The sequence below is a fragment of the Larus michahellis genome, chromosome Z, assembly GCF_964199755.1.
Source record: "Larus michahellis chromosome Z, bLarMic1.1, whole genome shotgun sequence".
Classification (NCBI taxonomy): Eukaryota; Metazoa; Chordata; class Aves; order Charadriiformes; family Laridae; genus Larus; species Larus michahellis.
In genome coordinates this window covers 53640451-53657769 of record NC_133930.1, presented here as the reverse complement: position 1 = coordinate 53657769, position 17319 = coordinate 53640451, and the positions used below count along the sequence as shown (strand labels likewise).

Here is a 17319-nt window from a genome sequence, read left to right as displayed (position 1 = left end):
ATTGACAGACAGCAAAGGATGACATTTAGGGCTGATTTCTGTATTTCACAAAACAGCCTGTTGCTCTTACCCGCTCTCCTGTCACACCTCTGTCAGCTCCTTGTTCAAAGCCAGATGCTAATGACCTTTGTAGTTAGCTTTGAATCGTCAGCTTTGAATCATCAGCTATGTATTTCAGGTAGCATTAAAAGTACTATCTTGGGTACGCTTTGCCGCCTTTTCACAGGGCTATTGTTCTCACTAGGTTTGTCCTGCTTCTAAGATTTGTTTTGCAGTCAAAGGAAAGCTTGTGTATTGGAGTTCTCACAGTTTTATCTATAGCATAACCGTGGCGTGAATGGTCTTCCTTGTCTTGCCTTTTGACAGAAGCAGTCAGCAAAAGTACAAAGTCTAACCAAGCCTTTGGGCTGCTATGTCTCACCTTAGGGGGCAAGGGGTAATGTCATTTCAGGATGCTTTCATGGCCATTCAGTCTATTCTCTTCCTTGCCTTCAGGCTGCTGAGCTTTCAAAAGGTGTTTAACGTTATGGACAGCAAAACACAGAAAATGTTATTTTTGTATTCAGCACTGACCAGCAGATGCAGCCTGATGGGTCCTTCTTATCACAGGAAGGAAGAGAAAGTTTTCCTAACATGGAACTGAGTTCACCAGAAGTGCCTGATTTGCAGGAGCAGCAAAGCTCACTTTATACTGAGCAGGCGTCTGTACAGGTGTATCTCTCTTGCTAAGTCCCATCTAAAGAAGGACCTGGAGGACCCTGACGTGGGGAAGAGTGTCTGCTGGGTCTGCCCAGGAGGTGAGGGCTGTGGGAGTCTACAGTCTGAATCCATCGCCTGTTAGAGAAAGAGGCTTTTAAGTGCAGAGGTGTTTATGACGCTTTCCATCCTTGCAGGTGTGGTGATTCACTGACCCATGTGGCTTTGTATCCTACAAGGAAATAGTTTGCCCTTTGGAGTGGGCTTGTTGCCTTGCCTTTCCAGATCTACAAGGGAATCACAGCTCCTTCTGTCTTCATCATGACTTGTAAACTGTGTGCATGTTTGAGATACCTGGGCACAGGACAGATCGTATTTGTTTGTTACAAAGATACTTACAGACAACGATGAGAGTGTGTGTGCCTTACTCTGTACCAAGAGGTCACCAGTACTGCTTTGCCCAAGTAGTAGCTAATGAGCTTGGGAAGTGCTGGAGGCAGTTCCCTAACTGTGCATCATTGGTTTGTGCAGAGGGATTTAAGCTTAGTCGTGAGGATGCCTTTCTTCCTGTGAGAAAACTTGAATAATCCGTCACACTGCTTTTCCTGTAAAAGGTTTCTGTCTTACTTGACACTGTTGGTCTTGGGGATGACATCCCCCCTGCGTCTGACGGCCTCTGAGCTCCCGGCTCTCACTGCAGCAGACCAACCCTCCTAAGATCCCAGGTAAGGCTGGAGATGAGTAGCCCTGAGATGCTTTTCCAGCACTCCCCTGGCAATTGCCCCGGACTGCAAACGATCAGCTCAGACACATCAGTTTGCTTCTGGTATTCAAAAATGATGGAAAAGCTAATGCTCTAGCCACTAGCTAGTGTAAGAGTTGTCCTCTAAATCTTTCCTGTCTTTATCTGGGTCACTTTCTCCCCTTTCTATCTCCAGCCTGACCCCAGTTAATCCTCTGCCCTGGATATCTGCTTATTCTTATAGTCACCTTTGACCCCTGGACAGTGACAGCATTAGTTTGGTTTGTTCTAGTGCACATGATGGGATATGTGAATGTTTTAGCTTCATTTTCTTTTCCCTGATCTCAATCCAAAGCTTACAATTTATGTAAGTCTGCCTGCCTTTTGCATCACTGACTGTCAGTAGATTCCCCCTTGCCAGGCCAACATCTAGGTAAAATGTAACTGCCTTCAGCCACATAATTGCCTGGGTCATGGCACATGGGAAAAAAAAACCAAAGCCCTTCAAATGACAATGTTATCTCTGTAGGAAGGCACTTGCTAACAGATGAGTGACAGTTATCATTAATTCTCTTGTTCTCTCACAGAGCCACAGAACGAGGAGTTGAATAAGCCATTGTTTTATTGCAAGACACTGGTCAGAAAAATCCCAAACTGAACAGGTCTCAGAGGTTATCAAAAGCTGTATGTGGCTACCTTGGTTAATGTCTGTCTTTTTTTTTTTTTTTGTACACCATTTATGTGCCTGAATACAAGGATGAATATGGTCAAGAAACATGGAGACTTGGAAACTTGTGTTAGCAGAGGCATTGGTCACCACAGGGGATTTTGATCAAGAGTTTCAAAAGGAATTGGTAAGACTTCCAAATGCTTCTGCACTCAGTCTACGAGTGCAGCAGGCAGTCCTTTCCATTGCTGAAACACCCATCTGCCCACAAACTTCAGCTGATTAAGTAAAACTCAGCTTAAATGCATTGTATGGCTGAAGTCCCACAAAACCAGACAGCTTGAGGAAAACCCGGGTTGCCTTCACAACGTTCTGTAAGCATCGCTGCACAGTGTTTATATTTCAGTGGTCTCATTAAAAAGTTGGAATAAAGATTGCAATGGTAACATTAACTTTGAAGAGATACCTGATGTTTATGTACTTAATGCCTTTAAAAAAGCACCCTCAGGACTAAGATAGGAATCAGCAGGGATGGCACAAAGTCAAGGTGAAATGTTGAGGATACAAAAATACACTGGAATAACAGAGAATGAGCAAACATCCATTGACACCTGCTGAGCTTTTCTTTGCCCGCCAGGATGGGGATGCAGTCAGGTTGTCAATCCAAGGAGGATATAGTTAAGCAGTCATAGCTGAACACCCATGCCTTCCTGCTTTTCTTATTTTGTTGCTTGGGCCTTTTCTCCTATGAATGGACAGAGTAAATGTCTCATAAATGTTTTTCACCTAAGGTTGAGCCACATTCCCACCTGTCGCCACTGACTTCTCCTTAAGGTCATGCCTTTCCTGGTCCCCCTGCTGTCTTGGAGAGGTACGTGTCCTTTCACTGTGGGCAAGCAACTCAATCTGCACTGGTTAGCAGCATGAGGCTGTCTGGTCGCACTGCCTCTAACCATCTTCACTGTTCTCCTCCCCAGAAGAGTACTCTGGGGGGAGTATCGCTGCACCCCAATCTGCTGCTTACAGCAGCCCTGTGCACACTTGCTTTCATAGTAGTTGCTTTACATGTTGGAGGGCCTGGTCACTGTCAGGTCATACTCCTCTCCTTGCAAACCCATGGAGCCAGGAGCAAACGCTTGTGGTGAGAGTGGAGAGTTTAAGAGAGCCCTGTACTGGGAGGCGCACAGCGTTCAAATAGGGCCTGTGTGAGAACAGTCTGCAAACGCCAGGATGTCAGCTATGTTTTCAGGCTCAGCCTTCATGGCCAACAAAGTCTGTGAAAGGTGTTCCTTGTGAAGGCCTTGGTGCCCCGTACATCAGGGACCACCCAGTGGCTTTGGGGTGGATGTTAAACGCAAACACCTGGATGCAAAACCGGCCTCAGCAAGTACTGAACCTGTGCATTCCCCACAGGTGAGAGAAGGAGGAAGGAACAAGGGAAAAAATGCCAGTTTCTGCTGCCAGCCAGAGTGCTAGAGGAGTCAGCCATCCCAATCATTCACACAACTGGTCACTGAGAGTCTGACAAGCCTACAGAATTGTGCCTTACCTGCCGTTTTGCCCACATTTTCCATTTTGCACTGCTGCTATGGTTAAAAAAGGCAGACTTGTTCTTGACCTGCACATGTGACATGACCTTCAACTAGAGCCTGAGGCTGTGGGTACCTGCTTTAGGAAACTAATTTATTTTTCTAAGATGCAGCTTCTCAGTAGTGCCTGAAGATTAGGACTGTTGTGAAGTGTGTCACATTTATAGACTTGTTTTGAGATTGTTTAACCTCAAGTCCTTCAACAAAGGTCTGAAAATTCCAGGGACTCCCTGTCCCCACACTGCTATGGGCTTCTCGGGAGAGTGAAGCCACCAGCTTTGTCCCGCTGTTTCACAGATGCTTCTCATGGGAATCCCAGGAGCTGGGTCAGAGGCCTCACATGGCTTTCCAGCACAGCGCTGCTCTCTGACTGCTTGGATGAACTGATGTACATGCTTGGTTCCTGGGGGAAAGGATGTTATGTCACCATCCAAAAGCAGTCAGTCCTCCATTAAAATCCCAAGTCATCCACACATAAGACGTAGGTGGTTTCTATATTCTCCAGGGTGGATACCTCATCCTGAAATAGCCCTCGTGTTTTGTGCACAGTCGGCAGGTGTTTCAATAAACAGGACTAGACACAAATTGTTATTCGAAGCTATTTATTATTCATTGCCTTTTTCAGTAGTTGAAATCACAGGGAAAGCAGTGGGAGGAGTACTTATCAGACATTCAGATTCAGGCTATCTGCAAGGCTGCCTTTGCTTTTTCTTTTTCTATTTGCATGCTGATGTGACAGCAGAGCAAAGTAAGGGGACACAGGCCTGTTCCAAAACTCAAGTGAGCTCTTAAAGCCTGTAATGGTGGATCAAAAATGGGGGGAACGTATTTTACTGAAGAGATGATGTCACTATCTCTCACCAGTTACACTCACAGAACACTATCAAAACACTAACCTTCCAAACATTCATAAACTAAGAATGACTATGTTCAAGGTCAACCTAAAAGCTTTGGTTTAGCTACTTAATTGCAACTGGTGGCTTTAGAAACGTGACCACTTACAGTGCGCCTGCCCCATGCTAGCTTACACGGCCCCCTGGCAACAGTAAGGCATGGCCAGGAGAAGCCTCTGATTTCTGGGGACCCTGCTGCTTTTCCTGGAAGGTCATGTGGAATATGTTTTCCATTTCAAGCAGCTGAGTGCTTCTCCAAAGGATGACTTTCCCTGCTACTGGTGCTAGGTTCTTGAGTGATTAACAGGAAAATCCCACTTTTAATAAATTTTGCTCCTGTGCACATAGAGGAGCTGAGGTAAAAGTACTGAAGTCTCTTAAAAATCCTTGATGGTTAAAATTACTTATCTAAGATTAAGGAGTATCCATGGGATCAAGATCTAAATTTCCACATCTTCAAACAGAATAGTACAGCCTTTTCACCAGGCAGGCAAAAAATTAGTTAGTTATTGTGAAATGCCCAAGCTGGATGACAACCACCCAAAACAACAGAAGGAAATCAGTGCCTAACTTCGTTGTGCTAGGAAACTCACGTGTCACGTGAATAATTGCATTAGTGAGACTGACATTTTTGATAATGTCTGGCATTTAGAAAGCAACCAGAAAAAATTTCATGGCTCATTTAGCCCTGGCTTTCCCACTTTTCAAGCTCCTTCCATATTAATGAAGAGGACAATTCATTAAATTTTTCTTATCAGAGTTCAAAATTGGTCACACTAAGTGAGCTTTATGACCTGAAGAGAGAGTTTGGGATTTGACTTTAATGAATCTATTGGTCTGCCTGGAATTTTAATGGCTACTCTTCATGATCATTAATTACTGATTTTCAGCTTTCATAATGATATCCATTCTTTTTTCCTTCTCAGTTACACCATTTTGCAGGAGTCTCACTGCTCTGGTTTCACTGAATTTGCTCTTGCAGGATGAGACTGAAATTTCTGGTGGAGAAAAAACTCTGTGGAAAGATACATGCTTTGGTAGACTAGGTCTATACAAGTAGAAACACAGTAAACAGCTTGCAAAGGCTATGCAGGAAGCTCACATCTAACGCAAAAGTGTTACTAGGAGAGGAAAGACTTAATCTAGGAGGGTTGAAAGAGTCAGTTTCTCTCTCTAGCACTCATCAGTGCTTTGTAATTAGATAAAATTCAGAATACTTGCTTCATAATCCTTTCGTTATTACTTCTCTCTCTTTCATATACTCTGTGTTTCAGTCTTGAGTGGTCAAGCTTACATTATTAAAGTTATCTATCTGTAAAAGATTTGTACAGGATGTACTATCAGGATTATGGTTTAATCTAGGTAATACTAACACTATATCAGGAATAATATGCGAACAGGTGCTCATGTGTAGTGGCTTATTTATATTTGTTTCCTTGAATCATTTGTCTGTTGATCTGGGTTTGCTACAGAACACCCAGCACAGAGATTTAGACATGTGACGGTGCTGGGATAAAGGGTGGGAGGGGATGACCTAGCTGCTGTAAAATCAGTTTAGGAAGGTAGAGTTGAATTAAAGCTAGAAATTTAATCCTTGAACTGTCTGGCCCTTCAATTCACCTGCAGAAGCACCCTTAGAAAGCCTCTGCTCTAGGGGATGGGATGGTTAGGAGGCTGAAGGCCTGGCTTGACCCTGGGGCAGCACCCAGTGCCAGCGTGGCTGGCTGACACCCTCTTCTGCGCTGCTGGCAGGACCACTGCCAGCACTGTCCACCTCACAGCCCTACGGCATCTCTTGCCTCCAGCCACAGCTCGCAAACAGGGAAACAGTGCCTGCGCTACGTTAACGCTTGCCAGAGTGAATAAACACTTTCTCATCTCCAGATGAGAAAGCAGAGTTGTTTTCGCAAGTTGGCGTTTAACAAGGCCCTTCTCTATCTTACAGCTTATTAAATAAAAGCATTCAAAAGCACGAAAAACAACTGTTAAGGTATGCAGATCTGACAGAGCTTATCTGAAGAACCTGACAATATGAGGGCTGTGTCAGGCCAAAGGTGCCATAGGGCTGGTCATTGCCTTCCTCCTGCCTCCTTATGGCACAGAGTCTACTGACAGGCAGCCTCTAGTTTTGGCAATTCTCACTCAAATTGAGAATTCTCCAGCAAAAAGCTCATTGCACACCAGCTCTTAGGTACTGAGTTTGAGCGTCCTGCTAATTGAGGAGCAGATCACCCAGGAACTGAGCAGGCTGATGAGGGCATCTCTGATCTGAAGAGCTGCCTGCATGTAAAAGTTGTTCTCTCAACAACCACTTCCACAAAAATCCCCAAATAAACCCATAATCAAAAAGTTCAACCCCTTCAGGGCCGCAGTCCCTGATTTAGGGAAAAACTAATGCAAGCTAAAGCTTGACCCCAAAAGTTTGATAAACTCCTGCTAGAGAAGATAAAAACTGCTGTGCTGCCAAGCTAGTATTCTGCTTATAGTGGTAATGTCTGCATCTGAGAGCTCTGGGAAAGTACGTGTAGGTCTTTTCCCTTGGTTTCCCTGCACAGCAAGGTACAGACCATGCTTACAGGAGAAAACATGAATGTTTGTTATTTGTTGCCCCACTAAACTATTCTGTTACCTTCTCTTGCTGTTTTCCAAACATGTCAAGATCTTTGACACACTGCATCAAAAAAATCTGCAGTTCAAGTGAGATCCTTTGCAAGCATGTGATCAGGTTTGGGATGGTCCTGCTGTCCCTAAGACATACAAATATTTTACACAGAAATCAAAATAATAGATATTAAATTTTCCAGAAATACCATTTTTGGGAGAGTTGCAGGCAAAAATACAGTAAAATGGTGTAAATTTTGGCTTCTAGAACTGCAAAATGTGTCCGGTTAAGCCAGGTGTCAAGACGAGGGGGCTAGACTCTTTTCAGTGGTGTCCAGCAACAGGACAATGATCAACAGGCACAAACTTGAACTCCTTCTCAACCTGAGGAAAAACTTCTTTACTTTGAGGGTGACAGCACTGGAACAGGCTGCCCAGAGAGGCGATGGAGTCTCTTTCTCTGGAGACATTCAAAACCCTCCTGAACGCATTCCTGTGCAACCTGCTCTAGGTGACCCTGCTCTGGCAGGGGGCTTGGATTAGGTGATCTCTACAGATCCCTACCAACACCTACCATTCCGTGATTCTGTGTGATTCTGTGAAAATCACTCACAGGTGGTTGGGGTTTGGGTTTTTTTTGAGGATTTTTGTGTCTTCCCACTGGGCACTTGCAATCCCTTTTTCTAGTTGTTAAGCCCTCTGAAAAAGAAGGAATTTTGCACCAGAGCACCTGAACAACCATGTGGTGTTACATAGTTGAACAATTTGTCAGCTGCTGGGGTGGTTTCTGTGTCAGTGGCAGCTGGCAGGGTGAACATGGAGGAGAAAAGTACTATGGGACTTTGCCATATACAGGGGTGCAAACAGCCAGACCCGTGGGGTGTCTCTGCAGAAGACAACATTGTTGGGGGCAGCGTAGCGGCTGGGCACCCCTTCTTGCAATGAGGATAATCAGTGTGCTTAGCAGTGTACAGCATCTGAAAGGATATAACACAGTAGTTACTGGAAACCTCAGGGGTGTGTTTGCTTCTGGAAGGGGATTTTGAGGCATTTATTATCTTTGCAACATTGTGCAGCCACCTTGTAGCACTCTTCTTAAAATCAGGCTCTTTATTCAGAGGCTTTTTTAAAAAATGCATGATACATTTTTTGTCTAGCCACAGTTTCCTTCTTCATACTCCTGCTAGTTGACTGCTTGGTTTGTTTCCTCTTTGTACATTTAAACTTGCAGTTTGAGGAAACATGTGGCCTAGAAAGCAAATAAAACAAGTTTTTCCTGTGGCCCATCAAGTGCAGTGAGGCTGTTGTTGCAGTGGTGCTGATGCACTGACAGAAAGATAATGGTAAATAGTATCGCTAGCAGAAAGAAAGCTGGAAAATAAAGACAGCGTTCTTTTTTCAAATACTTCATCAATGCTTCCACATAAAGGATATAGTCGCCTTCAGATAAGGTCCCTGCAAATGCCACCAGGTGCAATGAAAACTGTCATTCATGTTGACAAATTGTTTCTATCTAGCAGGCTCCTATCACATTGAGCCAAGGGAAAAATACTTGCATTTAGTCTGCTGTGAAAAATGTCATGCCTCATTTCTTAGTTGCTTTAGTCTGACCAACTGGCTGGGCTCTTAGACAAAATAAGAAGTGAATTCTTGTTCCAGATACCCCTGGATGTGGTCTACACTTGCTTGGGCTGGCTGGGCTTAGCAGGGCCTGACAGTGTTCTCTGGGAGAGATCACCAGCCAAATGCCCTGCTGATCTACCAGGAGTGACCGGCTTCTGCCAGGGAAGGATGGCAGGCAGTGTCCATGAAAAAGTGACCCTAAGAAACACGTGAGACAGCTCAGAATGAAGCTATCCTTACACATAGAGAACACGGCAAACTGAACTAAGCCCTGCTGCTAAACAGGGGTTATAACTGTCCCCTTTTCTGCTCATTTGTTTCCTGGATGCAAGAGGTCTGTCTTGGCCGTAGTTGTGAATTAATATAATTTTGGAAAAAGTCCTAACCCTAATGACAAGCAGTCATAGAATCATAGAATTATCTAGGTTGGAAGGGACCTTTCAGATCATCTAGTCCAACCATCAACCTAACACCGACAAAACCCATCACTAAACCATATCACTAAGCACTACGTCTACCCATCTCTTAAATACCTCCAAGGATGGCAATTCCACCACTTCCGTGGGAAGCCTGTTCCAATGCTTGATATTTCTCTCAGTATAATTTTTTTTTTCCTAATATCTAATCTAAACCTCCCCTGGTGCAACTTGAGGCCATTTCCTCTTGTCCTATCACCTGTTAATTGGGAGAAAGGACCAACCACCACCTCGCTACCACAACTGTGACATCACAGAACGTTTTGTTCATGGATTTGAGTATGATGGCTGGCTTTGAGCACTGAAAACCACACAGATCCTGTGCAGGGAAATACATGCTTGGAGGAGCAGAAAGCCTAATCCACATTTGTCATGCTTTGAAATTTTCCTTGAATGGATGTGAGAAGAGGAAGTGAGATTTTAAGCAAAGTACTTGTCACTACTACTTGTCAAACCACAGGGACCTCAGAGCTGTCTTTCCTGTCTAAGTAGCAAAGTGAATCTAGATTGTCATAAATGCTGTTCTTAGCAGGCTGGCTGCAGAAGGTGAATTTAAATGTCATTACATTATAATACAGTTTGTGTAGGAAACAGACTTACGGAGGCATGTCATGAAACCTGTTTCAGGTAGAAGTGCATTAGACGTGATGCCTGGTCTTGGCAAGTGTAGAGAGTGAGTTTCTGTGAGTATCAGTGGTAGACCCCTTCTTCCTTCCATGTGACAATAAAACAGGAGACTTGCTTTCATCTTCTTTACATTGTTTTGTCCCGAAGGGAAACCAGTCCAGGGTCCACCATGTAACATTCGTTGCAGTGACTACTTGAAAGCATGCCAGTGAGTCTAGCAGTATTGATATGTGACTTGACACACCACATCCCCTGAGTGTGGAGTCCTTGTTCACTGCGCAGGGAGCAAGGTGCAAGAATTCCCCTCAGGCTGTGACCTTGCCTAGCACACTGCTCTGTTATGGTAACGGACACACAAGTCCTCAGAAAGAGCAGCTTTGCACTTTGTTAGTGCATACACTATTGCCAAGGCTGTGATGCTGTCTATCACCTTCCATGATTGAGAAGCAACTGCACACCAGTTGTTTTGTCTTGTGCCAAGCGACTGGGTGACAGTAGAAGGCGACTCTCTTCTGAGAGTTACAGAGGCACCCATTTGCCGACCTGACACTCTCCAGAGAGGTGTGCTGCTTATCGGAAGGTTGTGTCAGAGATGTCACCAATAGACCACCAAGATTTGTACAGGCCACAGACTGTTATTAGCTGCTGTTGTTTCACGTGCAAACTAGTGATACCACCAGAAGCAGCCTGAGAAGTATCAAGAAGGACTACAGAACCCTAGGAGCAGTGGTAAAGGACTGTGGAGCACAGGTGGTTGTTTCATCATCCCTCCCAGTCAAAGGGAAGGGGTTTAAAAGGGTCAAATCTCGTGAATCAACAAATGGTTACAGGACTTGGTGCCACAGGCAAGAGTTCAGCTACTTAGACCACTTTGAGAAACAAGGTCTACTGTGGGCTGATGGAATCCATCTCTCAGAGAACGAGAAGAACATCCTACTCCTATCAATATGATACCAGTGCTAGCAATCGATGCCCAGAGCCTGGAGAAAGTTCACAAGTCAGCAAGAGAGCATCTGCAGTGCAGCACAAAGGAATTCTAGTCACTCCAGCCAGTAAGTCAGCGTCAGCAGGGACCCAACTTAAATGTCTCCATGCAAATGCACGTAGCATGAGGAACAAGAGGAGTCAGAGATGCGCGCCTGTTTGCAGGGTTATGATCTCATTGCCATCACGGAAACATGGTGGAATGGCCCCTACAACAGGAGTGTTGGAATGGAAAGATACAGGCTCTTTAGGAAAGACAGGCAGGGAAAACAAGGAGGGGGTGTCACCCTCTATGCCAATGACCAGCTGGAGTGCATGGAGCTCTTCCTGGGGGTGGATGAGGAGCAGACTGACAGCTTCTGTGTCAGGATCAAAGGGAGGGCAGGGACAGGTGATGTGAAAGTGGGGATCTGTAACAGGCTACCTGACCAGGAAGACCGAGTAGATGATGTCCTCCATAGACAGATAGAAGCAGCCTCATGTTCACAGGCCCTGGTCCTCATGGGGGACTTCAACCATCCCGATATCTGTTGGAGGGACAACACAGCAGGGCACAAGCAATCCAGGAGGTTTCTGGAATGAATTGATGATAACTTCCTTCTCCAAGTGATAGAGGACCCAACAAGGAGAGGTGCTATGCTTGACCTTGTTCTCACAAACAAGGAGGGGAATGTGAAGCTCAAGGGTAGCCTTGGCTGCAGTAACCATGAAATGGTAGAGTTCAAGATCCTTAGGGCAGTGAGGAGGCGCATGGAAAGCTCCCTACCCTGGACTTCAGGAGAGCAGACTTTAGAGTCTTCAGGGATCTGCTTGGCAGAGTACCATGGGATAAAGCCTCAGAGGGAAGAGGGCTCAAGAAAGCAGGTTAATATTCAAGGACAACATCCTCCAAGTTCGGGAATGAAGCATCCCCAAAAAAATTTTTTCAGTCAGGTAAAAACACCAGGAGGCCTGCATAGAGGAACAAACTCAAACAGAAAATGGTAGCCTACAGACAGTGAAAGCAAGGACAGGTAGCCTGGGATGAATTTGTCTGAGCAGCGAGGGATCAGGTTAGGAAACCTAAAGCCCAGATAGAACTAAATCTCACTAGGGACGTCAAAGGCAATAAGAAAAGTTTCTATAGGTATGTCAGTGATAAACAGAAGGCTAGGGAAAACATGGTCCCCCACCAGAAGGAAACAGGGGGCCTGATTACAGGGGATATGGAGAAGGCTGAGGTACTCAGTGACTTTTTTGCCTCAGTCTTCACCGGCAAGGGCTCTAACCACACCATCCAAGTTGCAGAAGGCAAAGGCAGGGACTGGGAGAATGAGGTACTGCCCTCTGGAGGAGTAGGTCAGGTTTGAGACCATCTAAGGAACCTGAAGGTGCACAAATCCTGATGAGATGCATAACCCCCATTTTTCAAGAGGGGAAAAACGGAACACCCAGGGAACTGCAGGCCAGTCTCACCTCTGTGCCTAGCAAGATCAGGAAGAAGATCCGCCTGGGAACTATACTAAGGCACATGGGAAATAAGGAGGTTGTCAGTGACACCCAACGTGGCTTCACTGAAGGCAAATTGTGTCTGACAAATTTGGTGACCTTCTACAATAGGGTTACAGCATTGGTGGATAAGTGAGGAGCAACTGATATCATCTACCTGGACTTGTGCAAAGCATTTGACACTGTCCCGTATGACATCCTTGCCTCTAAACTGGAGAGATATGGATTTGACAGATGGACCACTCAGTTGATAAGGAATTGGCTGGATGGCTGCACTCACAAAGTTGCAGTCAATGGCTCCATGTCCAAGTGGTGCCCAGTGATGAGTGGCGTTCCTCAGGGATCGGTACAACATCTTTGTCAGCAACATGGACCAGTGGGATTAAATGCACCCTCAGCAAGTTTGCTGATGACACCGAGCTGTGTGGTGTGGTTGACACGCTGTAGGGAAGGGATGATATCCAGAGGGTCCCAGACAGGCTTGAGAGATGCAAAACTCATCAAGTTCAATAAGGCCAAGTACAAGGTCCTGCACGTGAGTCAAGGCAATCCCAAGCACAAATACAGAATGGGTGGAGAATGGGTTGAGAGCAGCCCTGAGGAGAAGGACTTGGGGGTGCTGGTGGATGAGAAGCTCAACAGGAGCCAGCAATGTGCACTCACAGCCCAGAAGGCCAACCATATCTTGGACTACATCAAAAGAAGCATGGCTAGCAGGTCGAAGGAGGTGGTTCTGCCCCTCTACTCTGTTCTTGTGAGACCTCACCTGGAGTATTGTGTCCAGCTCTGGGGCCCCCAACATAAGAAGGACATGGACCTGTTGGATAGAGTCCAGAGGAGGGCCATGAAGATGATCAGAGGGCTGGAGCATCTCTCCTGTGAAAACAGGCTGAGTTGGGGTTTTTCATCCTGGAGAAGAGAAGGCTCCGGGAAGACCTTACAGCAGCTTTACAGTAAAGGAGGCCTATAGGAGAGATGGGGAGGGACTTTTTACAAGGGCACGTAGTGATAGAATGAGGGGTAATGGCTTCAGACTGAAAGAGGGTAGAATTAGATTAGGTATGAAGAAGAAATTCTTTCCTGTGAGGGTGGTGAGACACTGGAACAGGTTGCCCAGGGAAGTTGTGGATGCCCCATCCCTGGAAGTGTGTAAGTCCCAGTTTGATGTGGCTTTGAGTAGTGGAAGGGTCCCTGCCCATGGCAGGGAGGTTGGAACTAGGTGATCTTTAGGTTCCTTTCAACGCAAACCATTCTATGATTCTATAATTCCTATTGTGGACAATCAAAAGGGAAGACTATAATTAAATGTGTTGTAACAGACACTGACATAATATAAAACACTTAAAGAAATGTTGATTTCCTGAAATGGTTGGTTTCACACATGAATGTGAAATCCAACTGAAAAAAGTTTTTATGTAACTTGTCATGACTAACTGACTTTGAAAATGTACTATCATAGCCCTAAGGCTAAAATGTCCCCTTTACAACCCACAACCTTCAAATTACTGCAAGAAAATACTGTTTCAAAAAGAAGGGCTGGAGCAGGCTGCTGCCTGCCTCCAGATGCACCACAGCTGTCTGGACTTGACACTTGTACAGCATGATGCTGGGGGGCTAGACTTTCAGGGTCCTGCTTACCCTTCAAGGGAGAGCACCCGGTGCACTATGCATTTTCAGAAAGATTGTGAGAGCTTTAAAAAGTTTAAATATTTGAGGCTTCTGTCAAATTGGTTTGCAACTACACAAAGGTTTGCAGCTTTTTCTCTCTCTCTCTCTCTAGTCCTTATTCTCTCCATGATAGTGGTATGGTATTGAAAACCAGCCCATAATACTGACTATGGAAAGGGTAGGATGAGGAAAGGAGCACTAACATGTTCAGCTGTCTGCTGTGTTAACAGGATGAAGATGCTCAAAATTGTTCTTCTGGCTTGTTTTTTCCATGTAGATGAAAGGAATTCCCTCTATATATCATGGTTTATCACACAGAATCCTCTTCATAATGAAAAAAAAGGGATTTGGATCAGTATGTTAAAATTTTCCATGAGCCAAATCTCCAACTCTGAAAAAGCATGTTGCAGTCAAGACAATTAGAGGGCTGTGCTTCCAGCTTTTGAGTTTATATATTTCTAACTTCAACTCAGGGCAGGGCCCTTCAACTGCACTGCATGGTAAAGACATGATGGGAGATGAGGCCAATACAGTTATAATGTCTAATGAAAAAGTGTAAATTCAGTGATGGTCACTTTGAAAGCTGCACATGGTCTTCAGTTATTGCATCCTGCAAAGCTCTGAGCAGAACCTACCGTTAATAATTTGTAGTAACACATGGCTTCTATAAATTAGAACTACATAATTAATCTCTTTGCAGCTCATGTTGTATCAGAGATGGATGTGCTTTTAGGAGGTTATTAGCACCTCCAAAGTGTCAAAGCATGTACTCCAGCATTTAGGGAGGATGCTTTGCCAAAGACAGTCTGCTTTCATCTCTGATAGCCTGATTAAGAGGAAAAGTATGGTCCCTATACAACAGATCAGATTTGTTATGCTGAATGGGTGCTGTAGAGAACAGAACAGCAAGTAACTTACCACGTCAATTATCTGCAGCAAAGAAAGCTGGAGCTCGACTACAAGGGGTTCGGAGTCATTCACTACTGGTCGCTCAAGACGATTGTAGTTTCTGAGCAGTTCTCTGTACAAGCGCCTCTGGCTTTCCCCCTGCTGAGAGACTAGAAGAAAAGAAAGAAGGCATCTGTCATTTGGGCTGGTCACACTGTGCCCATTGTTTGTCCGTTTTGTTGAAAACCCCCTCTTAACTAGCTTTGTAATTTGAAAGCTGTTCCCAAAATAATCTCCAAAATTCTGCATGTGGGTGTGACAGACAGCGCATATCTGCATATGTGATTGATGAGCTCTTAAAATAATAATAAAAAAATACTAACACTCTAACTCATTACTAACACTCAGAAACTACTGAACAGCCTTTGGGGCTCTGAGTAAATATCCCCCTCCCTTGGTGCCCCTCCTGCTGGTGGTCAGTGGAGATTTAGTTGCAAAACCATCAGGCAGCTTCCTGTAAGGCAGTCAGAGTGCTTTTATTTGGTTGTTCTTATTTCCTGGAGACTGGCTGCTGTAAGCCAGCACTGGTATTACTTGGACATTGTGCGTGTTTACCCAGCATAATTATCAGCTATTATTATTTCTTGGAGACGATGTATCATCTTTTCTATGCTCAGGCAACAGTAACAAGCCTTCTTCATACCCTGTTCAGTTTTGTGTGGCAGTCTTTCCAGGTTTTGGGTTATTTTCCTTGACTTTTTTCCTTCTGATGGCAGCACACTTTGTTAACATCTAATGAGGTAGTGGTATGAAAGCTAGAGTACTTGACAGGTACGTAAAATGATATTGAATTTTTGGTGTTATATGCTTAACTCAGCTTCCACTAGGAATACCCTCAACACAGAAGCTGTCATGCAAACACATGACCATGTTAAAGATTATCAGAATTTCAGTCTATGCGTAAATTGCAAGATTCCCTTGTTCCCCAGCTTTGGACAGGGTTTGTAGAGCATCTATCTAATCTGTGTGACCATGTTTCCTTGCCTTAACAACCATGGATGAGGCAGGATGGTAATGATAGCTTGGGTGTCTTCCCACGGGAAGGTAAGCATTTTGATGGAACACACCTCCCAGCTGCTTGAGTTGCTTGGGTCCCCCCAAACAGTGTTGGTGACCTCGCCAGTGTCAGCCTGAGCTCTACCTAAGAACTGCATCTAACAGAAGGTCATGGGATGCGGGTTCCCTGAGGCCAAACCAGTCCTGTCAGCATGAGTGCGTATTCCCTGAACTGTAGAAATCCAGTCCCTGACAGATAGTCTGCACTCTAAATCATTATTACTTTGGACTGAAGTATTTTTTATCCACTGTAGCTCTTTCTTTGTTTCTGTGCATGAGTTTTTTTAACTCTTGGGCAGAGCTCTGGACATGAAGATCAGGACTCCTCTCACAGTGGTTATGATGAATATCTTTTTGACAATGCAAAAAAAACCCATAAGAAACAGTTCTGCCTTCCCCAGACTCTTACTATGCTCAGCAAACCTCGTAATCCTGGAACGAGCTGCTCCCTAACACAGCAGCCATGCCTTTTAAAGGAAATAATAAATTTAGTTTATAAACAGTTTATAAGTCTGTTTAATTAGTGTTGTCTTCAGTTTTCCTAATACTAAAGGGAACTTTCTAACTTCCCAGTATGGCAGTGCTTGGTGAACAAAGAGGAAAAGTATATTTGTTTATTTTCGTAAGTTACACCAACACTTAGGCTTCATGGGCCCTCTCTACTCTTGCATAATACATTACATGATCATGAGGATCCAGAGGAGCAGATATTGTAGGCACTGCTCCAATAGCCCTGGCTGACATGTCAGTATTGGATGCTGTGTTTTGCCCATCAGCAAAGACAAGCTCTGGCCACAGTATCTCTCCTTTACCTGCTTAAGTAAGCTTCCCTGCGAGGTAGTGATTTAGGTTCTCTGTTATAGCCTTAGTACTTGCTTTACAGTGCCTCAGCAGACCCTGACTCTCTTGTAAGATCCTTCTGTGGAAAAGAAACCACTGCAAAACACTATACATTGTTCTATGGACAGAGGCTCTGTGTTTTGAGCAAATTTGCTGTCCTTTCATTCACCTCCCCGTGCCCCCCATCATGCTCCTGTGCTTTAGGGAAGAAATGACTGCCTGCACTATTGCTCTCATCTTGAGTACTTATGTAATATTTGCCTTTAACCTTCCTTTTAAACTGTCTGCCTCAGCTTTTACAAAGGAAAAGTGCCCTTCACCATTCTCTGGAAGTTGGCTGGGCTGCTAGGGTGCCCTGGTACCATTGCTGTCGTGGTGCATTAAAGCATCTTCCCCCCTCCTTGGCCCAAGGGAGGTCTGA

The 17319-nt window shown here is 44.8% G+C and overlaps 1 protein-coding gene across 1 annotated transcript in view; it reads right to left on the bottom strand.

The window, feature by feature from the left end:
- LOC141736105 (neuronal acetylcholine receptor subunit alpha-7-like) overlaps nt 1-17319 on the bottom strand; it is a 63921-nt gene that overhangs the window by 32015 nt on the left and 14587 nt on the right. The window contains exon 2 of the mRNA XM_074569813.1: nt 14973-15112. Coding sequence (XP_074425914.1) covers nt 14973-15112 — 140 coding nt within the window. The remainder of the gene's footprint in view (nt 1-14972; nt 15113-17319) is intronic.